This window comes from Equus asinus, chromosome 7 (genome assembly GCF_041296235.1).
Source record: "Equus asinus isolate D_3611 breed Donkey chromosome 7, EquAss-T2T_v2, whole genome shotgun sequence".
Classification (NCBI taxonomy): Eukaryota; Metazoa; Chordata; class Mammalia; order Perissodactyla; family Equidae; genus Equus; species Equus asinus.
Genome location: NC_091796.1, coordinates 25,420,140 through 25,437,975, shown reverse-complemented (window position 1 = coordinate 25,437,975; position 17,836 = coordinate 25,420,140). Strand labels below are relative to the sequence as shown.

The 17,836-nt window shown below is 47.2% G+C and overlaps 1 protein-coding gene across 1 annotated transcript in view; it reads right to left on the bottom strand.

The window, feature by feature from the left end:
- The window catches only part of MYO5B (myosin VB), a 347,774-nt gene extending 330,813 nt beyond the window's left edge, over positions 1–16,961 (bottom strand). The window contains exon 1 of the mRNA XM_044774721.2: positions 16,182–16,961. Within this exon, the coding sequence (XP_044630656.2) occupies positions 16,182–16,946 (765 nt within the window). The 5' untranslated portion in view covers positions 16,947–16,961. The remainder of the gene's footprint in view (positions 1–16,181) is intronic.
- Between the last annotated feature and the right edge of the window lie 875 nt (positions 16,962–17,836).

The window sequence follows — 17,836 nt, the reverse complement described above, 5'->3', positions numbered from 1 at the left end:
TGCCTGACATCAAGAAGATTCTCAAACATGTACGTGTTACACAGCATTGCCCAACCCATGGAGACCGAGAGTGGAAGATGTTTCATCTCCGGGGCAGGGCAGTTCTGGCACACACAATGAGCTGAAAGTGGACAACTCCACAAAACAGAGCTTCAGACTCCCTGCAGAGTTCACAACCCAAACTGGCACAAAGTTGAATCAATGCTACTTCCGATCCGTATAGCTTTCTGTTAAGTCAGAGTATATGACTGACAACTATCCAATTTCCCCATCTCAGTGCCATGAACTCTCTCAAATACTAACCACTGTTTACCACAGTGAATAACTACGAAAAATTACGATTTATTAAGGTGTCCCTCTTGCACAGTAATGTAACAGAAAAACTAGAGATGCATGAACACAGCTCAGCGGGAAAGTGCTACCAGTGACCCTCCCCCGCCCCACTCCCTCCCCACCGGCAAAGCACAAGAAGCATAAGGTGAGATTTTAAATTCCAGCATTAAGCCAAGAGTTGATTTATTGAGATAAAGTAGAAAACAGTTATAGCCTAACTAATTATTTAGCCGGCACTTAACTACATCATTTTAGATACAAGCTAGTGTTCCAGGGATGCTGGTGTTATTTACAGCCCTGGACACATTATTCTTTGGCCAGCATTTAGGGAGCTTGATTTCTGAGATGGTTCACATTGCGACTTAAGCACAGTTCAGACTGATACCCTTAGCATCTGTCCCACTCAGCAAGAACTCTCTACATGGCTGAGCGTTGTGTAACCCCAGCAGCCTGCTGAGTGGGGTTGGGTTTCACACTGCCTGTCAGATTTCAAGGATATTAACACAGTGGGCAATCCCTAGAGCCTTTATTAAGGATGGATTACAGAAGGTTAAGGAATGTGAGGCAAGGGAGAAGGAAAGAAGTGAAAGAAGTAACTGGAAAAAAAGGAGAGGACCTATAACACTTTTAGCAGAGGAGATGGACAAAATACAAAAAGAAAAAAGATGTTTATTGTTGGACTATTTGTAATACAGATGTTAAAGCCCATATCCTAGCATTTAAAAACAATGAGTGTTAAAGCCCATATCCTAGCATTTAAAGACAATGAGTGTGACAGCAGGTTACAGCTCTTCCAAACATGGAAACCACCATCAGAAGCCAAGGCAGGGACTGAGGATAATCAGAAGCCAGACTAGGAATCTCAAGCACAAGGGTGCAAGTACCATAAATAACCATGATCTAGCAAGAAATGATCCAGGCCCAGGACAAATCTCCCAAATCCTACTCTACACGGGTGAGACGCATCATATTTTCACTAGCTCTCCGGTCTTTCTGATGCACCCCAAAGTGGGAAAACCACGGCTCTAGTGCCTGCAACATTCACAGCCTCTGCTGAGGGAAACACGTGGTTCCCAGTGCCTGAGCCATCTTGGGAAGTTCCTTGGGCCTACGTGGCCAAAGCCACCTGGACCAGGTATACCTGCCCAGGAGCAGCCAATCAAGAGTCTGCCTTCTACAAAAGCTTTAGAGCTTTTGTCATTAGTGGCACAGGAATAACAATGGATAAGGGGACCAATCTAAACTAGAGCAGGAGATTCAGAAAAGGGTGTTTAATCCAAGGCAGAGGTGAGAAGAACAGAGCCAAGGGTAACTGAGTCACACTGATCACATCAGCATGGAAGGAAATGTATCCCTGCTGCAGACAGGATAACCCGGTCCCTAGAGCCTTGGAGGTTTTGAGCATCTTTGTGGTCCTCTAATACCGTGCTGGCCTATTAGGCCAGACTGCTCAGACCAGCTAAGCCTGGTTCCTGAGAGAGCATCCTTAGAATAGAGCCTACATCTTGAAGTGCCCTTGCAACCAAAATAGCCAAGTACGCCAAGTGCCAGGAAGGGCTAAAGATAGACACAGGCATCCTGTTAGTGGTGTCAAGGTGGGGTGCTCTTCTCAGTATAATCTGGAGGCAGTCCCGCAATTGTAAGCTATGGAACAGTTAGGTTTGGAGCTGTAAGGTTGAAGATTTGCGATGACAGGTGGTCTTCAAAGCCAGGACCTTAAGACTCCTTTTGTTCCTTCTTTGCCCACACCTAAAAATGGAAACGTGCATGCAGAGCCCTAGAGCTTCTCCACCAAGGCTGGTGCTTCACTAGGTTAGAGGACCTAGTCCAAGGCTGGCCGCCCCACATGGAGGAGCTAGAGCCAGTGAATCATCACCCAGAACACCCTTCTCAGCCCTCCAAGCTCTCACCCCAACACCGCCCTGAGCTGGACTGTGGCACAAGACCTTCTCCTAGCAATAGGATTAGCAGCAACTATTAATACAGTTCACGCATTATCTCATTTTATCTCATCAGCAAGCCTCTGAGGGTTGTACTAGCTCCTGACCCATGTTGTACAGATAACTGAAGCCTAGAGGTTATGTAAGTGCCTAAGGTCACACAGGTGGTAAACGGGGAACCAGCACTCAAAATCCAGGTCCACTCAATCTAAAGGTTATGCTCTTCACCTCTGTATTTTCCCTGCCTTTTTCCAGAATTTAATTTTTTTTAATTGTTGCATAATATACATTACAAAATTTACCATCTTAACCACTTTTAAACATACAGTTCAGTGGCATTAAGTACATGCATACTGTCGTATGATCTTCACCACCATCCCTCTCCAGAATTTTTCATCTTGCAAACCTGAAATTCCATACTCATTAAACAACTACCCCCACACCTTCCCTCCACCACCACTCTACTTTCTGTCTATAAATTTGACTCCTGTAGACACCTCATGTAAGTGGAATTATGCAATACTTGTCATTTTTTAATTGGCTATTTCACTTAGCATAACGTCCTCAAGATCATCAACGTTTCACATGTGTCAGAACGTCCTTCGTTTTTAAGGCTGAACAACATTCCATCACACAGAGGTACCACATTTTGCTTATCCATTCGTCCATCATGAACACTGGGCTGCTTCCACCCCTTTTGGCTATAGTGAATAATGTTGCTCCACTCTCCTTTCTTAGGTTATATTCAGTGGCTGACATCCCGCCTGACACACAGCAGGGGGAAAGTACAAAGAGCATCCTTCCATCTACTTTCAAAAGAGCATTTCAGGAAATTAGGTGGCATGGGCTCTCTGATTTTTCAATCAATGGATATTTATTAATGCTATTATACTTGCCATAACATTGAGGCAATCATAGGCCCATGTATTAAGTTAATTATATTAATATACATATATTTAAATGTATGGGACTATAAATCAGTGTAACTACAAAATTCTGAGAGCCTTTAAATTTTTAATCAAACAGACCAGAACTGCTACATTCAAATGAGTATTTTCCTGACAGCCTGGGAGGCTCTACACTGATGGATCACCAAGAGCTTTCGAAGCCCAACTGTAACTCCTCCTGAGGATGACAGCTAGCAAGAGGCCACTCAGAACCAGCATTAATACCTGCAAGTCACACTTTGTCTATAATAGAAATAAAAGTCAGCGAATCTCTACCTTACTCAAGCAGCTTAGTTCTTTGAATAACTTTTGGCTATTTCTAGAACAGCAAGCCTACCTTCCAAGCATAAAGTTCTGCTGCCAGACAAAGGAAAGAGAAGAATACATCAGACTTGAAGCCAATTTCAGAAGAGGGACTCACGAGCTCCAGAAGGCCGAGGGGACCTCTGCCAAAGAGACCATCCAGAAGGAAACAACATTCGTTCAGATGGGTAGGATCTGGCATGGTGGTTATCAAGTCAGTCATTCTCACCATTTTGGTACACATAGTTTGTTACATAGTTATGCACATGTATACCCAGTAACATGACAATTAAAAGAGCAAGCAGCTTGATAGCAAACACACACTAGTTTCTGACTGAGGAGACATTTATTTTCCTTATTTTACAAATAAACATTAGCCCTCTGGCAAGTGTAGGCAAATTGAGAATGTGATTAAATCTGATGATGAGACAAGAAAGTAGTTTATCTCCTTTTAGTGTGCTAATACCTCCTTAACGCTGATTCATACAACAAATGAACCACCGGACTGGAAGAACTCAAGGTCAAAAGACTGCTTTGCAGGAATGGGCTCTCCCCTCTGCCTCACGTGCAGGCTGTGACGCACATTACGGCAGGTAGAAGGTACTCTGGGCACTTGCTGGCTGAGTGATGAACATAAAAGATGGTCTGATCCTCAGATGAAAACTATGAGCATTATTATTGTTCCTGTGGCAGAGAAGATGACTGAAACAGACTCGATCTAATGTTCCTCCCTGATTCACTGGCTCTCACACGAAGGATGGGGATCCACACCTTCCAGTGATCCATCCGTGTGGAGCCTCTCATTTGAATGTAGCATCTCCATCTGATCACGTGAATATCCATGAGTCTTCATGAGATTAATAAAAACTAGTGAGTTAATTGAGGAAAAACATAAGATGATGTTTTTAATGTAAATGATAATTTTAGGAAGGTATGGGCAAAAAAATATATATATAATCAAAATTATGTGTAAAATTAGGATATTCAAAAAGAAGGCAGTCATTCCAGCTTTCATATCCACAAATGTTATTTGCTGTTATTGACATTAACACCTTGTGTTAAGCCTTTGGGCACAGTAATAAAAAAAAAATAAAACATTTAATTATCTCCTGACAGGGACTCCACATCCCATAGATTTAGGCAAGTGCCAGGGGAAACAGATGGGTTTTCCATTGGGCACTCTGAGACAAAGCCTTGCACCAAGACAGGAGAAGACAGCACTACAGGAAAGGTGGCTCCTGCGTGAAAACAAGCCTTTCCTGGAAGAGCCTCGGCCTGGAAACAGGAGGGGAGTACAGCCAGGCTTTAAAACCAATTCGGTGACATTTATTGGGTGCCTACAGTATGCAGAGCCATATCTTGGGAACTGTGAGGGATGTAAGTATAAGAGTCAACCTACATCTTCAACGAGAGCAATTTTACAAATATATACGCACCATCGTCAATAGCGTGCACATAAAATAAAACAGACAATCCAAAATTACGTATAATCTCAAACCTTCTTAAAATTTGGCTTTGTGACTTATCCTCTTTTCAGGAGAATTATTTTTTTTTTTTAAACATTTTTTTTTTTAAAGATTTTTTATTTTTTTCCTTTTTCTCCCCAAAGCCCCCCAGTACATAGTTGTATATTTCTCATTGTAGGTTCTTCTAGTTGTGGTATGTGGGACGCCGCCTCAGCGTGGTTTGATGAGCAGTGCCATGTCCGCACCCAGGATTCGAACCAACGAAACACTGGGCCACCTGCAGCGGAGTGCACGAACTTAACCACTAGGCCACGGGGCCAGCCCCGGAGACTCACCTTTTGATATGTTAACTAATGAAGCATAGTAATAAAATGAATACCTATGAACTCACCATGCAATCTAGCAGACTGCAAACAGCACGCCACCCCCACTGCCCGGTAACTGCTATTCTAGCTCCTTTTCCCTCATTCCCTGATTTTTCCTTAGTTTTATCAGGTGTCTTTCAATAGTGTTTATTTTGCTTATTTCGGAAATTCATAAAAGTGGTATTCTGTACATAGTTTTCTCCAAAGCACCTTAAATAATAGATAAGCTGAGCATCATATAAAATCAAATGTTATGTTCTGAGCATGCATAGTACATCTGGTGAGACTATACTGGGACCTAGGCGGGCAGTTAGCAAAGTAAGTTCAACCAGAGTCTAAAGCAAATGGCCAGGGCACAAAAGTAGATAGTTGAATACAGGACAACTTACCTGCTCAAATATTTTACCGTTTTTAATTTTTGGAGGAAGATTAGTCCTGACCTAACATCTGCCACCAATCTTCCTCTTTTTGCTGAGGAAGATTGGCCCTGAGAAAACATCTGTGCCCATCTTCCTCTATTTCATATGTGGGATGCCTGCCACAGGATGGCTTGATAAGCAGCGTGTAGGTCCATGCCTGGATCCATAGAGCATGGGAACTTAACCATCACGCCACTGGGCCCGCCCCCAAATATTTTACCTTTTCATCTTTCACCAAAGATACACAGTAACCAAGTCACAATATGGACAGAACTGGCATTCTATTGCCCAGTATCCTTTTTCACTTGTGGTGGCCAGTCTCTAAGCCAGAGGACCAGAACTTACTAGTGCTGAAGAGATTACAAACCACGTCTTTCAATCTCTTGCAGAAGGCATCTGGATGTTCTGGTTACTTTTAGGATTTCATGTCACAATGCGTTTGAATTTTATAATGGCAAAAGCTCTCTGGGAAAAATCATAAAGTAACTTTTCAAAACGGATCCCTTCATTCCTCCTCAAACTTCAGCAAAGGAGAGAGAAGCCTGAAGGACCTGTGTCACTATTAGAGTCACTCAAAGAAGGGTACTAATTCATGAGCCAGTGAATAAGTGTTAAGAGGAGCATAATGAGCCATTAACCTGGAGCTCCAACATAGAAGTTTGATCATCCCCACAGCAAATTAGCAAGATATTACCAGCGCTCATCTACGCCAGGATCCAGACAACCTGAGGACCTCTTGCTCCTGTCCAACCTGCAATGCCCCTGCTTGAAAGATGCTTCTGAGGTGCTTTGACAAAGCCTCCAATAAGCATCTAAAGTTATCATGGGGAGTGGTTTGGATCCTGGGTCTCCTCCTGTAGGGCTCTCTCCTCAGATGCTGAAGGAGGCAGTCTTGTCTGAGGGGACCAAGCTGACAACCTGAACAAGGAGGGCGAGCTCCTTTTCCAAACACCTGTCCAGCCAATAGGCAGTAAGCAGGGCACGCCCATAAATGTGAAGACCTTTGACTTAAAGGGCAGATGGGAGAGGGTTTCCAGGAGTCTCATTCCTGGTTCACCAGCTGTAGTCCAGAAAGGGAACAAGATGCCATTAGACATCAAGCATGGTGGAGAAGAAGATGCTCTCACTGCGGGGTTTTAAAGGGGAGATGGAGCCAAGCGCCTGGAAAGCAGATGATGCCCCGGCAAGAAGGGATGGTTAAACTTACAATCAGAAATAAATATTTTTACTCTGCTTGAGTTTCACATACATCTTTCTTTGTTACATTTAGCCTTTTTTGAAGATGTGACCCTCTTTCAGGGCTTATGTGGCCTAAGGTAAAGCCAAAAACAAGGGTTTTGCCTACATTTGGGACAGTTTTAAGAAGCACCAGGATGCCCATGGGGCTGAGGATGGTGGTGGCAAAAGGATGCAAAGCAGCAGATTCCCAAAGGAAAGACCTGCAGGGCAGACCATCTGCCCTTCTTTCTGCACTCCGACTCTCCTTTCTCCCTTCTCCGACCAGGGGGATTCTCTCTGCTGCTGTGGGGGGGGGGGGGGGGGGGGTGGGGGCCAGGGCAGAGCTAGGTAGAAAGGACCCTCCATGTTAGGGCCTCTTCAATGCACAAATGATGTTCCAGATCCACCAGCAATGGGACAGAACATTGTAGAAGGCAGTAGAGCAGAGAGGTCAGAAGCCGGGCCCTTGGCCAGACACCTGGAGGTGGGGTCTGTGCAGCTTTGGGCAAGTCATGTAAACCTGAAGTCCCTTGTCTGTAAATGGGGATGACAGTAGTGCCTACATCCTAGTGTTATTGTTAAATGAGTTAATACATGGTGCGTAGAAATGGCCTGGCTCAAAAGCACTCAATAAACATTAGCTACCAGAACTAGCCGTTTTCCAGTTGTAGAGCTCAGAGATGCGCAAGCTCCAAACGAAAAGAAAAATACATGCCAAGGTGCCTTATTTAAAATATATTTGTACATTTTATCCTGAATACTCGTTTCCATGATTTCCTATCTCTAAAAATATAATCATTTAATGAGCAAAAACCTAGTTATAAATATTGCCTTTTAATAAGGAAGTGCAAGGAAAACTACAAATGAAAACACCAACCACATGAAAAGACGCTCCAGTGAAAGTCAACTTTAAATCAAGAATGAAACGTTTAGTGTAGGTTTACGGGGAAGAACACTGACCAGTGCTGGGGAGGGGTGAAGAAACAGTTCTTTTCTGGAGGCTACTGGTCATATCCATGAAGACTGCAAATGTGCACACCAGCAACTCCACCTTCCGAAACTTACCCTAAGGAAATCATTGAAAGAGGTTCCAAGAGTGTTCTGCAACATTTTTCACATCATCAAAAAACTGGACCCAATTAAATGTTTATCAACATGGGAATGGTTAAAAACATTGTGGTACATCCACACAAGGTCATGTCATGCAGCCATTAAAATGGGAATGTTACCTCTACAGCTGGCCCTCTGTATCCATGGGTTCCACATCCCCAGATTCAACCAATGGCAGACTGAAAGGCCTACGATGGTTGCGTCCGTACTGAACATGTGTAAGATTTTTTTTGTCATTATTCCCTAAACAATACAGTATTACAACTATTCACATAGCATTTACATTGTATCAGGTATTATAAGTAATTTAGGGATGACTTAAAGCATAAGGGAGGATGTGGTAGGTTATACACAAAAACTACACCATTTTATATAACAGACTCGAGCATCCGCGGATTTTGGTATCCACGGGAATCCTGGAACCAATTTTCATGCCCTGAAACCAAGAGATGACTGTACATGCCATGGGGGGAAAAAAAGGCACAGTAGATTAAGATTTAGCATCATATGTATGGCTGATTCCACTTATTTTTTGAGAATATATTGTATTGTGCTCAAGTCTAAAGCAGGGCTGCCCAATGGAAATATAAGGCAAACCACACATGGAACTTAAATTTTCTAAAAGCCATGTTAAAAATAGGTGAATCAAAATATTTAGCCCAATATATCCAAAATATTATCACTTCAACATTTAATCAATATAAAAAAGTATGAATGAGATATTTTACGTTCATTGTCTGTACTAAGTCTTAGAAATCTGGTGTGTATACAGCACACCCCTATTTGGGTGAGCCTCATTTCAAGTGCTCAGTAGCACACGTGGTTACCACACCATTGGACAACGCAGGTCTGGAGACCACACGTAAGTGGTTAACAGTAGCTGTTTCTGGGAATGGGATTACAGAGCCTCTGCCTTTCCTGCTTTGTATGAATTGTTTCAATAATCATTTGTATTAAAAGAAAAAAAGGAGCATCGTGAAAAATGCTTTTTAATATTCCTTTAAAGCTCTAATAGGAGACTAGAAAGCACAGCTTAAATGTAAAAGCTTTTTTCAAACTGCTCCTTCCCCAGGGGGTGGTGTGGGAGCGGGAAGCTTTTCCCCCATGCCTCGGTTGCGTACTGCTCCAGTAGGAAAGTATTTGTAGCAGTTCTTCCCCTTCTTTCTCACCAAGTCCCCTTCTGACCAATCCACCCCACAGAATGGGAGGGGATGGCTAGAAGAAAAGGCCACCACCCAGCACCAAGACTACAGGGTAAGCAAACTAACAATCACTCACCGAGCACATACAGTGTGGCAGACACTGTGCTGGCAGGCACTTTATGTATGCTAGATCACACAATCCTCCAATAACCTTCTCATGAGGCAGGTGCCATCCCAATCTTTCAGATAATGAAATCAAGGCTCAGAAAGTGTCTGTTCCAAGGTGGCAGAGCTGAGAGTGTTTAACCACAGTACCCAGGACAGTCCACACCAAGATCATGACCACAGAGGCCAGAACTGCCTATACCAAGGTCACGATCTCCTCTTTCTTAAAATCATGCTGTAAGGCAATTGCATTTCTTCATTAGAGAAGAGCAAATCCCAGGCATCTTTTATTTGCAACAACAGATCCTGACGTTTCTCCTCTAAGCTCATTCATATATCCTCAAATGTAAATACTTCCACTTAGACAAACCATTGTCACCCCAAACTTAACATGTCAAAATCAAGCATTAACCTTACACTATCCCGACTTCTGTCTGTCTACCTGCAAGCTGGAAACTTCAAGGTCATATTTGACTCTTCTCCTTCCCTCACCCGTGTAATCAAACATGTATTGAGTTCTAGGCTCAATAATCTCTAAGTGACTATAAGAAGCAATAATAAACACACCTAGCACCCAGATCTTCATTTCTAAATACCATTCTCCAATAAAAAGAAACCGACATCGCCTTACCAAGGTATCAAAGTGACACCATCAGCAATGAGACACTGATGTCACATATCTCCTGAGATGGTGCACTGAGAAAAGCACATCACCTCTGATGTGTTCTTGCCAAAAATTCATAACCTCCAACTAAGCATGAGAAAACATTAGACAAACCCAAATGGAGGGTCAGTCTACAAAATAATTGATGCCTACTCTTAAAGTGCCAAGGTCTTGAAAGATGAAAAGGAACAGGAACTGTAACAGTCGGAGACTAGGGAGCTATGATGATAACACAACATGGAATCCTAGATGGGAACCTGCACCACAAAAAGGTCATTGCTGGAAAAACTGGTGAAATTCCAACGAGCTTGGAGACAAGTAAATAGTATTGTATGAATGTTAATTTCCTGGTGGCAATAATTGCACTACGCTCACACAAGGTGTTAACGTTAGGGGAACCCGGAAAAATATACACAGGAACCCTGCTATTTTTACAACTTTTCTGTAAGTCTAAAATTCTTTCATAACAAAGAGTTTTAAAATATTATTATGGTTACTACCCCCACATACGTCTAGCTCATTCCTGTCCCCCATGATTAAACTCACTCTCCCATCGTCTCCTACTGAGAGTGCCCTTCTTCCCAGGCTCCATGTGAATTCAAATCCTATTCATTCCTCAAGGCCCCTCATGTCCCACTGCTGCTAAAGTCAGTCTTTCCCCACTACCGCAGCCCACCTGACCACAGCTTCTGCAAAATGCCTGGAACTGTCTGCACTCCTCTCATGACACATGGGCAACGCTGTCTTGTTCATTAACTTAGTGTATTTAGGTTTGACTGCCCAATGACAATGCAAGACTTGTAGACAAGTACATCAGTGTGCACACGCTCTGCTCACTTTAAAATGGGCTGCTTTGTAGTGTGGTTTCCAGGAACCTAAGGAAGAACAAAACAGAGGTCAACTACTACTTCAAACCATACAGGTTTACCTTGTATGCATAGTGACAAATCCACCATCACTTAGGGAAGGCAGTATTTGGACTTATATACTGTAAGCAGTATATTTTATGGGTTGACCCTTACCACAGAAAAATCATAGTATTAAAAACAAGAAAACTTGCCATAATTTAGAATGTCTATTTAGTTTCTACTCCGAGGTGCCTTGGCCCTCCAACAGCAAGAGAATGGCATCTCTGTTGAACAAGATCAGTGCAATAATACACTTAGACTCTAGCCAGACCTGCACCTGTCAAAAAGCCTTCTAATGGGTGGTTATCCTGCAGTTAATGAGATGTTAGGAGCACATTAACCAAAAGGAAATGGGAAGAAACTGGCAGCTAAAAAGCAAGCTTTCCCAAGAGGCCCAAGTGGAGAGACACGGTGTCTTACAACGAAGTTCAGACCCAGCAGGACTTCAAAGGGTTTTGGGGTACAGGGGGACAATCTCCCAAGCACCTACCTACTAAGTATAAGGCAGAGCACTAAACATACTGGAGGCTCCCAAAAATGTTTGATACCACCTCTGCTCCCCAAGATCTCAGCCTAACTGGGGAGATGTGACATGACACAAAAACTACCAACAAAGAGGGACAGGGGAAGCTTGCTCAAAGCACACAGGCAGAGAACATGCCGTTTGAACTGAATAACAATTTCCATGCAAACTTTGGAATTCTAGCGGTGGCCGGCAGGGCCAAGAAGGTCCTACTGGGTTTAGAGGCCCACCTGAGAAGGGGGAACAGAGGGGAAAGGGACTGGGAGCAAGGAATGGGAAAGAAGGCATGAGGCAAGGCAGAGGATAGGGTTCGGAAGGAGAGCAGACTGTGGCACACAACCTCCACACCGCTCCCTAGTCTCACCTGGGGCCCTAAGGAGGCCAGAACCCTTGAGCTGCCCAACCCCCACTCAGCCAGGTCATGATGGTCCTGCGTTCACCTGGGCTCCCAGAATCAGATCCTGAGATGACGCTTCCTGTTCAAGAGATCTATTAGGCAGTGCTCCCAGGAAAGGGAGTGGGGAACGGGCCAGGGAAGGAAGCCAAGCAGGGGCATGACAGTCAGGAAAGTCTCAGGCAGAGCAACTTTGGCTCCAACTGCACAGGAGCTCTGGAAACAGTGTGGGACACACCTTAGAGCTGTCCCATTCCCAAGGTGGGGGGATAGGAAGCTACAGCTGTGATACTCCCATTGATTAAAGAGCTGTCCTGCTGGGGGGCTGTCACTTCTCAGGCTCTAGGAACCTCTAACAGAGACACAACTGCTGGCTACTGAGAGCAAGCAAGCACCAGGCAGTGTGCAGGAGATGAGTAAAGGGCAGACAGAGGACCACCACCAGCATCTGCCACCATTGACTGCCAGCCTTTGTGTCCCTAACATCACCCCCTTTTTAAAGGACAACATCACTTGGGAGCCAACAGGCTGATTCATTAGTCCCTCCAATCCGGGCAGGTGGGTCCAGAGGGAAGAGGAGCTCTTCCTGCCTTACAGACTGACATTTGGGAGGAACCTACACTACCAGATGTACAGATAAGGGACAGTTAGAGGACACCAGCCCCAAAGCACATAAGTTCTATTTTCCAAAGGACCGGCCCCGAATCGGTGCCCTTAGTAAAAGCCTCTGTGCTCAAAGCCACCATTGACATACACAGGGCGTGTCCGCCGGTAAAGTAACCTCCTAACAGTATTCAAAAATCCACTGCTCGGACACCACCTATCAATCAAAAACCCATTAGGAAAAGGATTATTCGAAGGTACTGGTTTCAGTCTGGTGATTTCCCACTCTGCTGGCTAGAATCGAAGCAGTATACTGAAAATCTCATTATTTGAAAGAGCAATATTTAAATTTTTCATCCAGAATAACCCTTCTATAAAGAAGAGCTGTATTATTCAGTCCGAGGGGGAGGTTGTACATTTTCTACTCTAAAAATCAGACTATTTTCTGCAATTACCGTAATCGAATCATACCATGCTTGCACATGTTTGGGCGTCTTCTTGGGTGGGACCTGTGCAAATCAAATTAGCCCAGATTGTCTTTTCCTGTGGGTTGCAACCAAAGTACCAACACTTGCCACATATATACCACTTGGGAGAGCACACCCATCGTCAGCTCCACCTTTCTGCAAGCGTGGATGGGGCTGACTCACCTTGATATCACCCTCAAAGCGGCTGGCATTCACTCTGATTTACTTTTCTCATCCAGAAAAACCTCACCACAAAGAAAGCAATTTCTCAGAGGTGAAGTGTTGGGTCTTCTGAAAACAGGAGAGCCTTTGTTAACAGGAAGTGTCCTTTGCCAATGACTAAAATCAACTCCAAAAAAAAAAACCATTCAAATAACATAGGAGCCTTCAGTTGAAGGGAGCAGATGGATAAGAGCAGCAAGACAAGAGTAACTTGGAGGGATGGAAAAGAAGAAACTCTCTTCTTGAATAACTAGGAATGGACATAAACTAAGTTGTTACCTGAAACTACACTTGCGGGCTAATTTATACACTCAAGTCTCTCGTATTCAATAATAACATCTTCCAACTATGTCACTAAAGCAACAGGTATGACCAATAAAGGGCTTTAAAATTTCCATCCACATATAAATGCTGTGGGCATAATGGATAATTATTTCCATCATGCATTCAAGTGCATGCCTAGATCCAGTGTTGATCACATTAGAAAAGCCCACTAGCAGGTTAAAAATAAAAGGGAACACTGTCTATTTTGATAATACACTAAAACTAAATCTCCCAATAAACAAAGTGAGTCTGAGTAGCAGGCTCGATTTCTCTGTATAATTGATGATTCATATGCACACGTGCTGAAAATCCAGCCTAGCAAGAGGGGTGATAATGGTTAGGAAACAACGCAACTGCTTCTCATAGTAAGGCGTAAGTGTGCTCAACTCTGCTCGAGAGCACACACACACAGAGCTCCAAACACAAATCTAGAAGCTACTGCATCAGCCACGGAAAATCTTAATTTCAGATTCAAAACCCTAAAGACAATTAAGAACTAGAAACCCATTAACAGAGTGAGATGCAGTCCACCAGCCCTAGGGAGAAACCAATACTGTTTTTGGATTAATTATGCCAAACCCTCACACCAATGAAGCTTTTTTTAAATATCTATCCTCCCAAGACTTTTCTCTGGTGAAACAGTTTTGTCTCTATCTCTGTAAGTCTGGAAAAAGTACACTGAAAATTCTTTAGCTCAGACCTCCACTAACTCATTATTCCTAGTAATGAAAGTGCACTATACTCATTTCTAACCAAAAATCAAGTTGAGTGTTTTCCCCTGAACGAGTTCTGTCTTTAAAACCAATCCCAATATTAATTCTCATTTTTCAAAGTCAGGGCTCCAAAAATTAAGGGCTTATTCAATTGCCCGGTAGTTTCATATAATACAGCAATTAATTACTGTCTGATAAAGGACTTTACGACACGTTGCAGGTGTAACCAGTTGAGTCACTTATCCTTGGGAGTACAAGTGGTATTTTCGTGCACTTTAGTGTAACAAAGCTTCAGTGCTTTAAAGACTCCAGTGCATATTTACCCGGCCTCGCTGGCTTCCAGCCTCCAGAAGTTCCTGATAGCCCGCTTCAGGAAAAGAACTGAAAGCTGGAGCTTTGAGGGTTCCTCCCAGGACTCCCACGGGTAAACGGGGTGGGGTTCTTTCCCAAAGCCAGCAGTGCCAGAGATTTCACCCCCTGGCTGGCACCGACACCCTCTCCTCGAAACTGGAGTCCATCCGTGACAGCTGCGGGGGGAGGGGGAGCGCGCGGTACCCTAGTGGGGGCGGAGCGTGTGTCAGATGCAGCTGTGACCCCACCCCCAGCCAGGTTACAGCCTCCGCGGCCACCTCCTGTCGGCCCATCTCGGCCCTGCCCACCTCCAGGAGAAGGGATTAGAAAATTCCTCTAAAGAAAAGGAGTGGCCGGCCAGCCATCCAGCCGAGAACTCGCCCACGCGTGGGGCAGCTGCGAGCAATCGCCAGGTGAGGATGCGGAAGTAGCTCTTCCTCCCCCGCCCAGACCTGCTGGCCCAGGCCGGAGTCCTGGGAATCGCACACCCACACCCGCGCGCGTGCACGGAACACGCACGCACACTTCTGCACGGAGACGTGCGCACAAAACACTGTCAAACCTGTCCCGGCCACAGAGAAGAAGAAAAGGCACATGAGGAGTCGGGACATATAAAACTTATTTCTTTTAAGGGGAGGAGAAGGGTGTTTAAAGGCCCCTGCCCCCCTCATCCCTGGAAAGATGCCGAAACCCGAGGAGGCCCCGGCGGCTGCAGCGCGGCCGTAGGCGCTCGGGGAAGCGGCGGCTGGTCCCTAACTTTTAACCACAGCAACCGCCGCGGAAGTGGGGCGTCTCCGCCCGGCCACACCTGTTCCCGATTCTGAGGGCCGAGCCCCGCACATCCATTCTGACCTTGAGGTCATTACCCAAGTCAGCATTACTGCGATCCCCTCCCTACAATAAACGACGCCCGGCTGGTACCCACCCAGAGGGGCCGCCTCAAAATGCCCATCGCCGGCAGAGGAAGAACGCGCTTCCCTGGGATCTCCAGAGCTCCCTCGAGCGCCTCTCGCTTTCCCACTGCTTGCCTCCCCCCTCACACCAGGTTGGGTCCCTTTTTCTCTCCACTCCCAAGCGCAGGAACACCCTCCTCAAGTTCAGGGTCCTCCCTCGTCGGCACGTGGAAGGAAAGGAAGCCTTAGAGGGGTGCCCTTGGAGGCTCGCGCTGCGGAGCACCTGGGGTGGGGTCCACCAGCAAATGGAGGGGGCGGCGGCGCGCAGGGCACCACCGCGGGGGGCTGTCCCCACGCCCCGGGCTCGGATCTCGGGGGGACGCCCCTGCAGTTCGGGGAACTCAGCGGGAGCGGCCCCTGGGCCACGAAAGCGACGGGAGGGCGTATGGGAGGGGGCACAGCCTTGGCCAGGGGCAGCGGTGCGGCCGGTCAGCGCGGGGCGCTCCCGGGACAGCCAAACTTTCTCCGCCACCCGAAGTTCGGGGCGCTGAGGCGGCGGCGGCCAGGGGGAGTCGGTGCGGCGTGTTCCGTCGCCCTCCAGCGCCCCGAGCCGCAGGAGAAGGCGCCCCCGAGGGCCGCGGTGGCCGGAGCGCGCCGTCCCCGCCCCCGCTGCGCTCACCTGCGCGCGCCCGGGCCGCAGCCGGCACTCACCTGGCTGTAGAGCTCGCCGACCGACATGACCCCGCGGGCCGGGCCGAGCCCGGGGCGCCGTGCCTGGCGGGCGGCCCTCGCTCGTGCACCGGGGGGTGGCGGGGCCCGGCTCCTCGCTGGCCCGGCGGCTCTCAGTCCACGGTCGGCCCGCCTGGCGCCATCTTTCTGTGCCGACCGGGAGTTTCTCTGGTTCTTGTCCTTTTCCCCCGACCTGCCCCGCCGGCTTCCTGGAGGGGCCGCGGCCGGCTCGCTCTTGGCCGGCGCGACCTTTACTCCCGCCGCGGCGGCGCAGCTGCGGCCCGGCCGGGGCGGCGGGCGGGCGGGCGGGGAAGGGGGCGGCGCGGCGCCGCTCCCCGCGCAGGTGTGGGAGGAGGTGCGGGAGCCAGCGAGCGAGGGCGGAGCGGGCGGCCGGGGCGCTGTCGCCGCCGCCTGTGAGCCCTGCCGGGGCCGGGCTGGACGCGCCCTCCCGCGCCCCCGCCGCCGCGGGGTCCTCGGGGCCGGGGGCGGGGCCGGGCAAGGCGCCGGGCCGGCCGCCCCCTGCTGGACGCCGAGCGCACGCGGGGACAGGTGCGCGCCGGGCGCCCGCACCTGCCGCGCCGCGCTCTGCCTCAGGCGGGCTGCGCCCCTGGGAAGCCGCGCAGGGATGTAGCGGCGACAAGAAAAAAAAAAAAGAGGGAAAAGAACCCGAGGGGAAGAGAGGAATATAAAAGATGCCTGTGGCTGAAAGGCTCCATTTGTTTTCCTCTGGACTTTACGTGGCTGCATTCAACATTTTCATGATTAAAATTCAGTTATGTCGTAGATTGTTATTAGGGTGATTTGGACATACCAAAGACTGTCTCCGCCAAACTGAGCTCCCTGCGCTGAAATCCTCACCAGGAAGATGGGAGTCGTAACTTCACTTTGTTGGCCGGGTTCTCTCACAGCTTCCAACTAGGCTCTCGGCTGCCCCCATCAGGCGACTGTTGGCCTGTCTGGGAAGTCTCATATTTTCTCCCCTCTCTCCCACGCTCACACTCTCAGTCCCTCTGCCGCTCCCTGCCGCATTCATTTTTGTCCCCTCTGCCAGTGTCCCTTGGCTGCCTACAGCAACTTTAGTCCCTCTTCAACTTCCAGCAAAAAATAGAAATTTCAGCCAAAAGGGAAAATAGTTGACAGGAGCCGGTGGAGAGAGAGTAAGTGCTATAGGCGGGGACATGGCTTTGGTTTTCTGAAGGTGGCTTTTGTACTTGAATGAGGGATGGCCTCTGAGGGTGGTTCTCAGCCAGAGTGTCTGTCTATAACCGCTGGAGTGATTGTTCTGGAGCCCCATTCCCTGGAAGGTGATTCTTAAACTCATCCCATTCAAGATCTTCCCACGTGGAATGCAGGATCCCCATTTAATTCCCCCGCCGTGGACCCTTCTCAACTGCGACTCCTCAAGGAGAGTCACCTGGGGAGCTTTAACATTCCAAGGAAAGGAGCCCCCCTCAGGAATTCAGATTTATTGGTGAAGGATGGGAATTATCTGAATTTTTTAAGCTCCTCCATAGTCTAAAGGATTGTACTTCCAGGGCTGACAAATGCAGTAACCAAAGCTTGGGCAACTCTCCTGGATCCGAAATGGAGCTCTTCATACCACTGTCAAGAGCAGAAAGGAAATGGTTCCATCATTT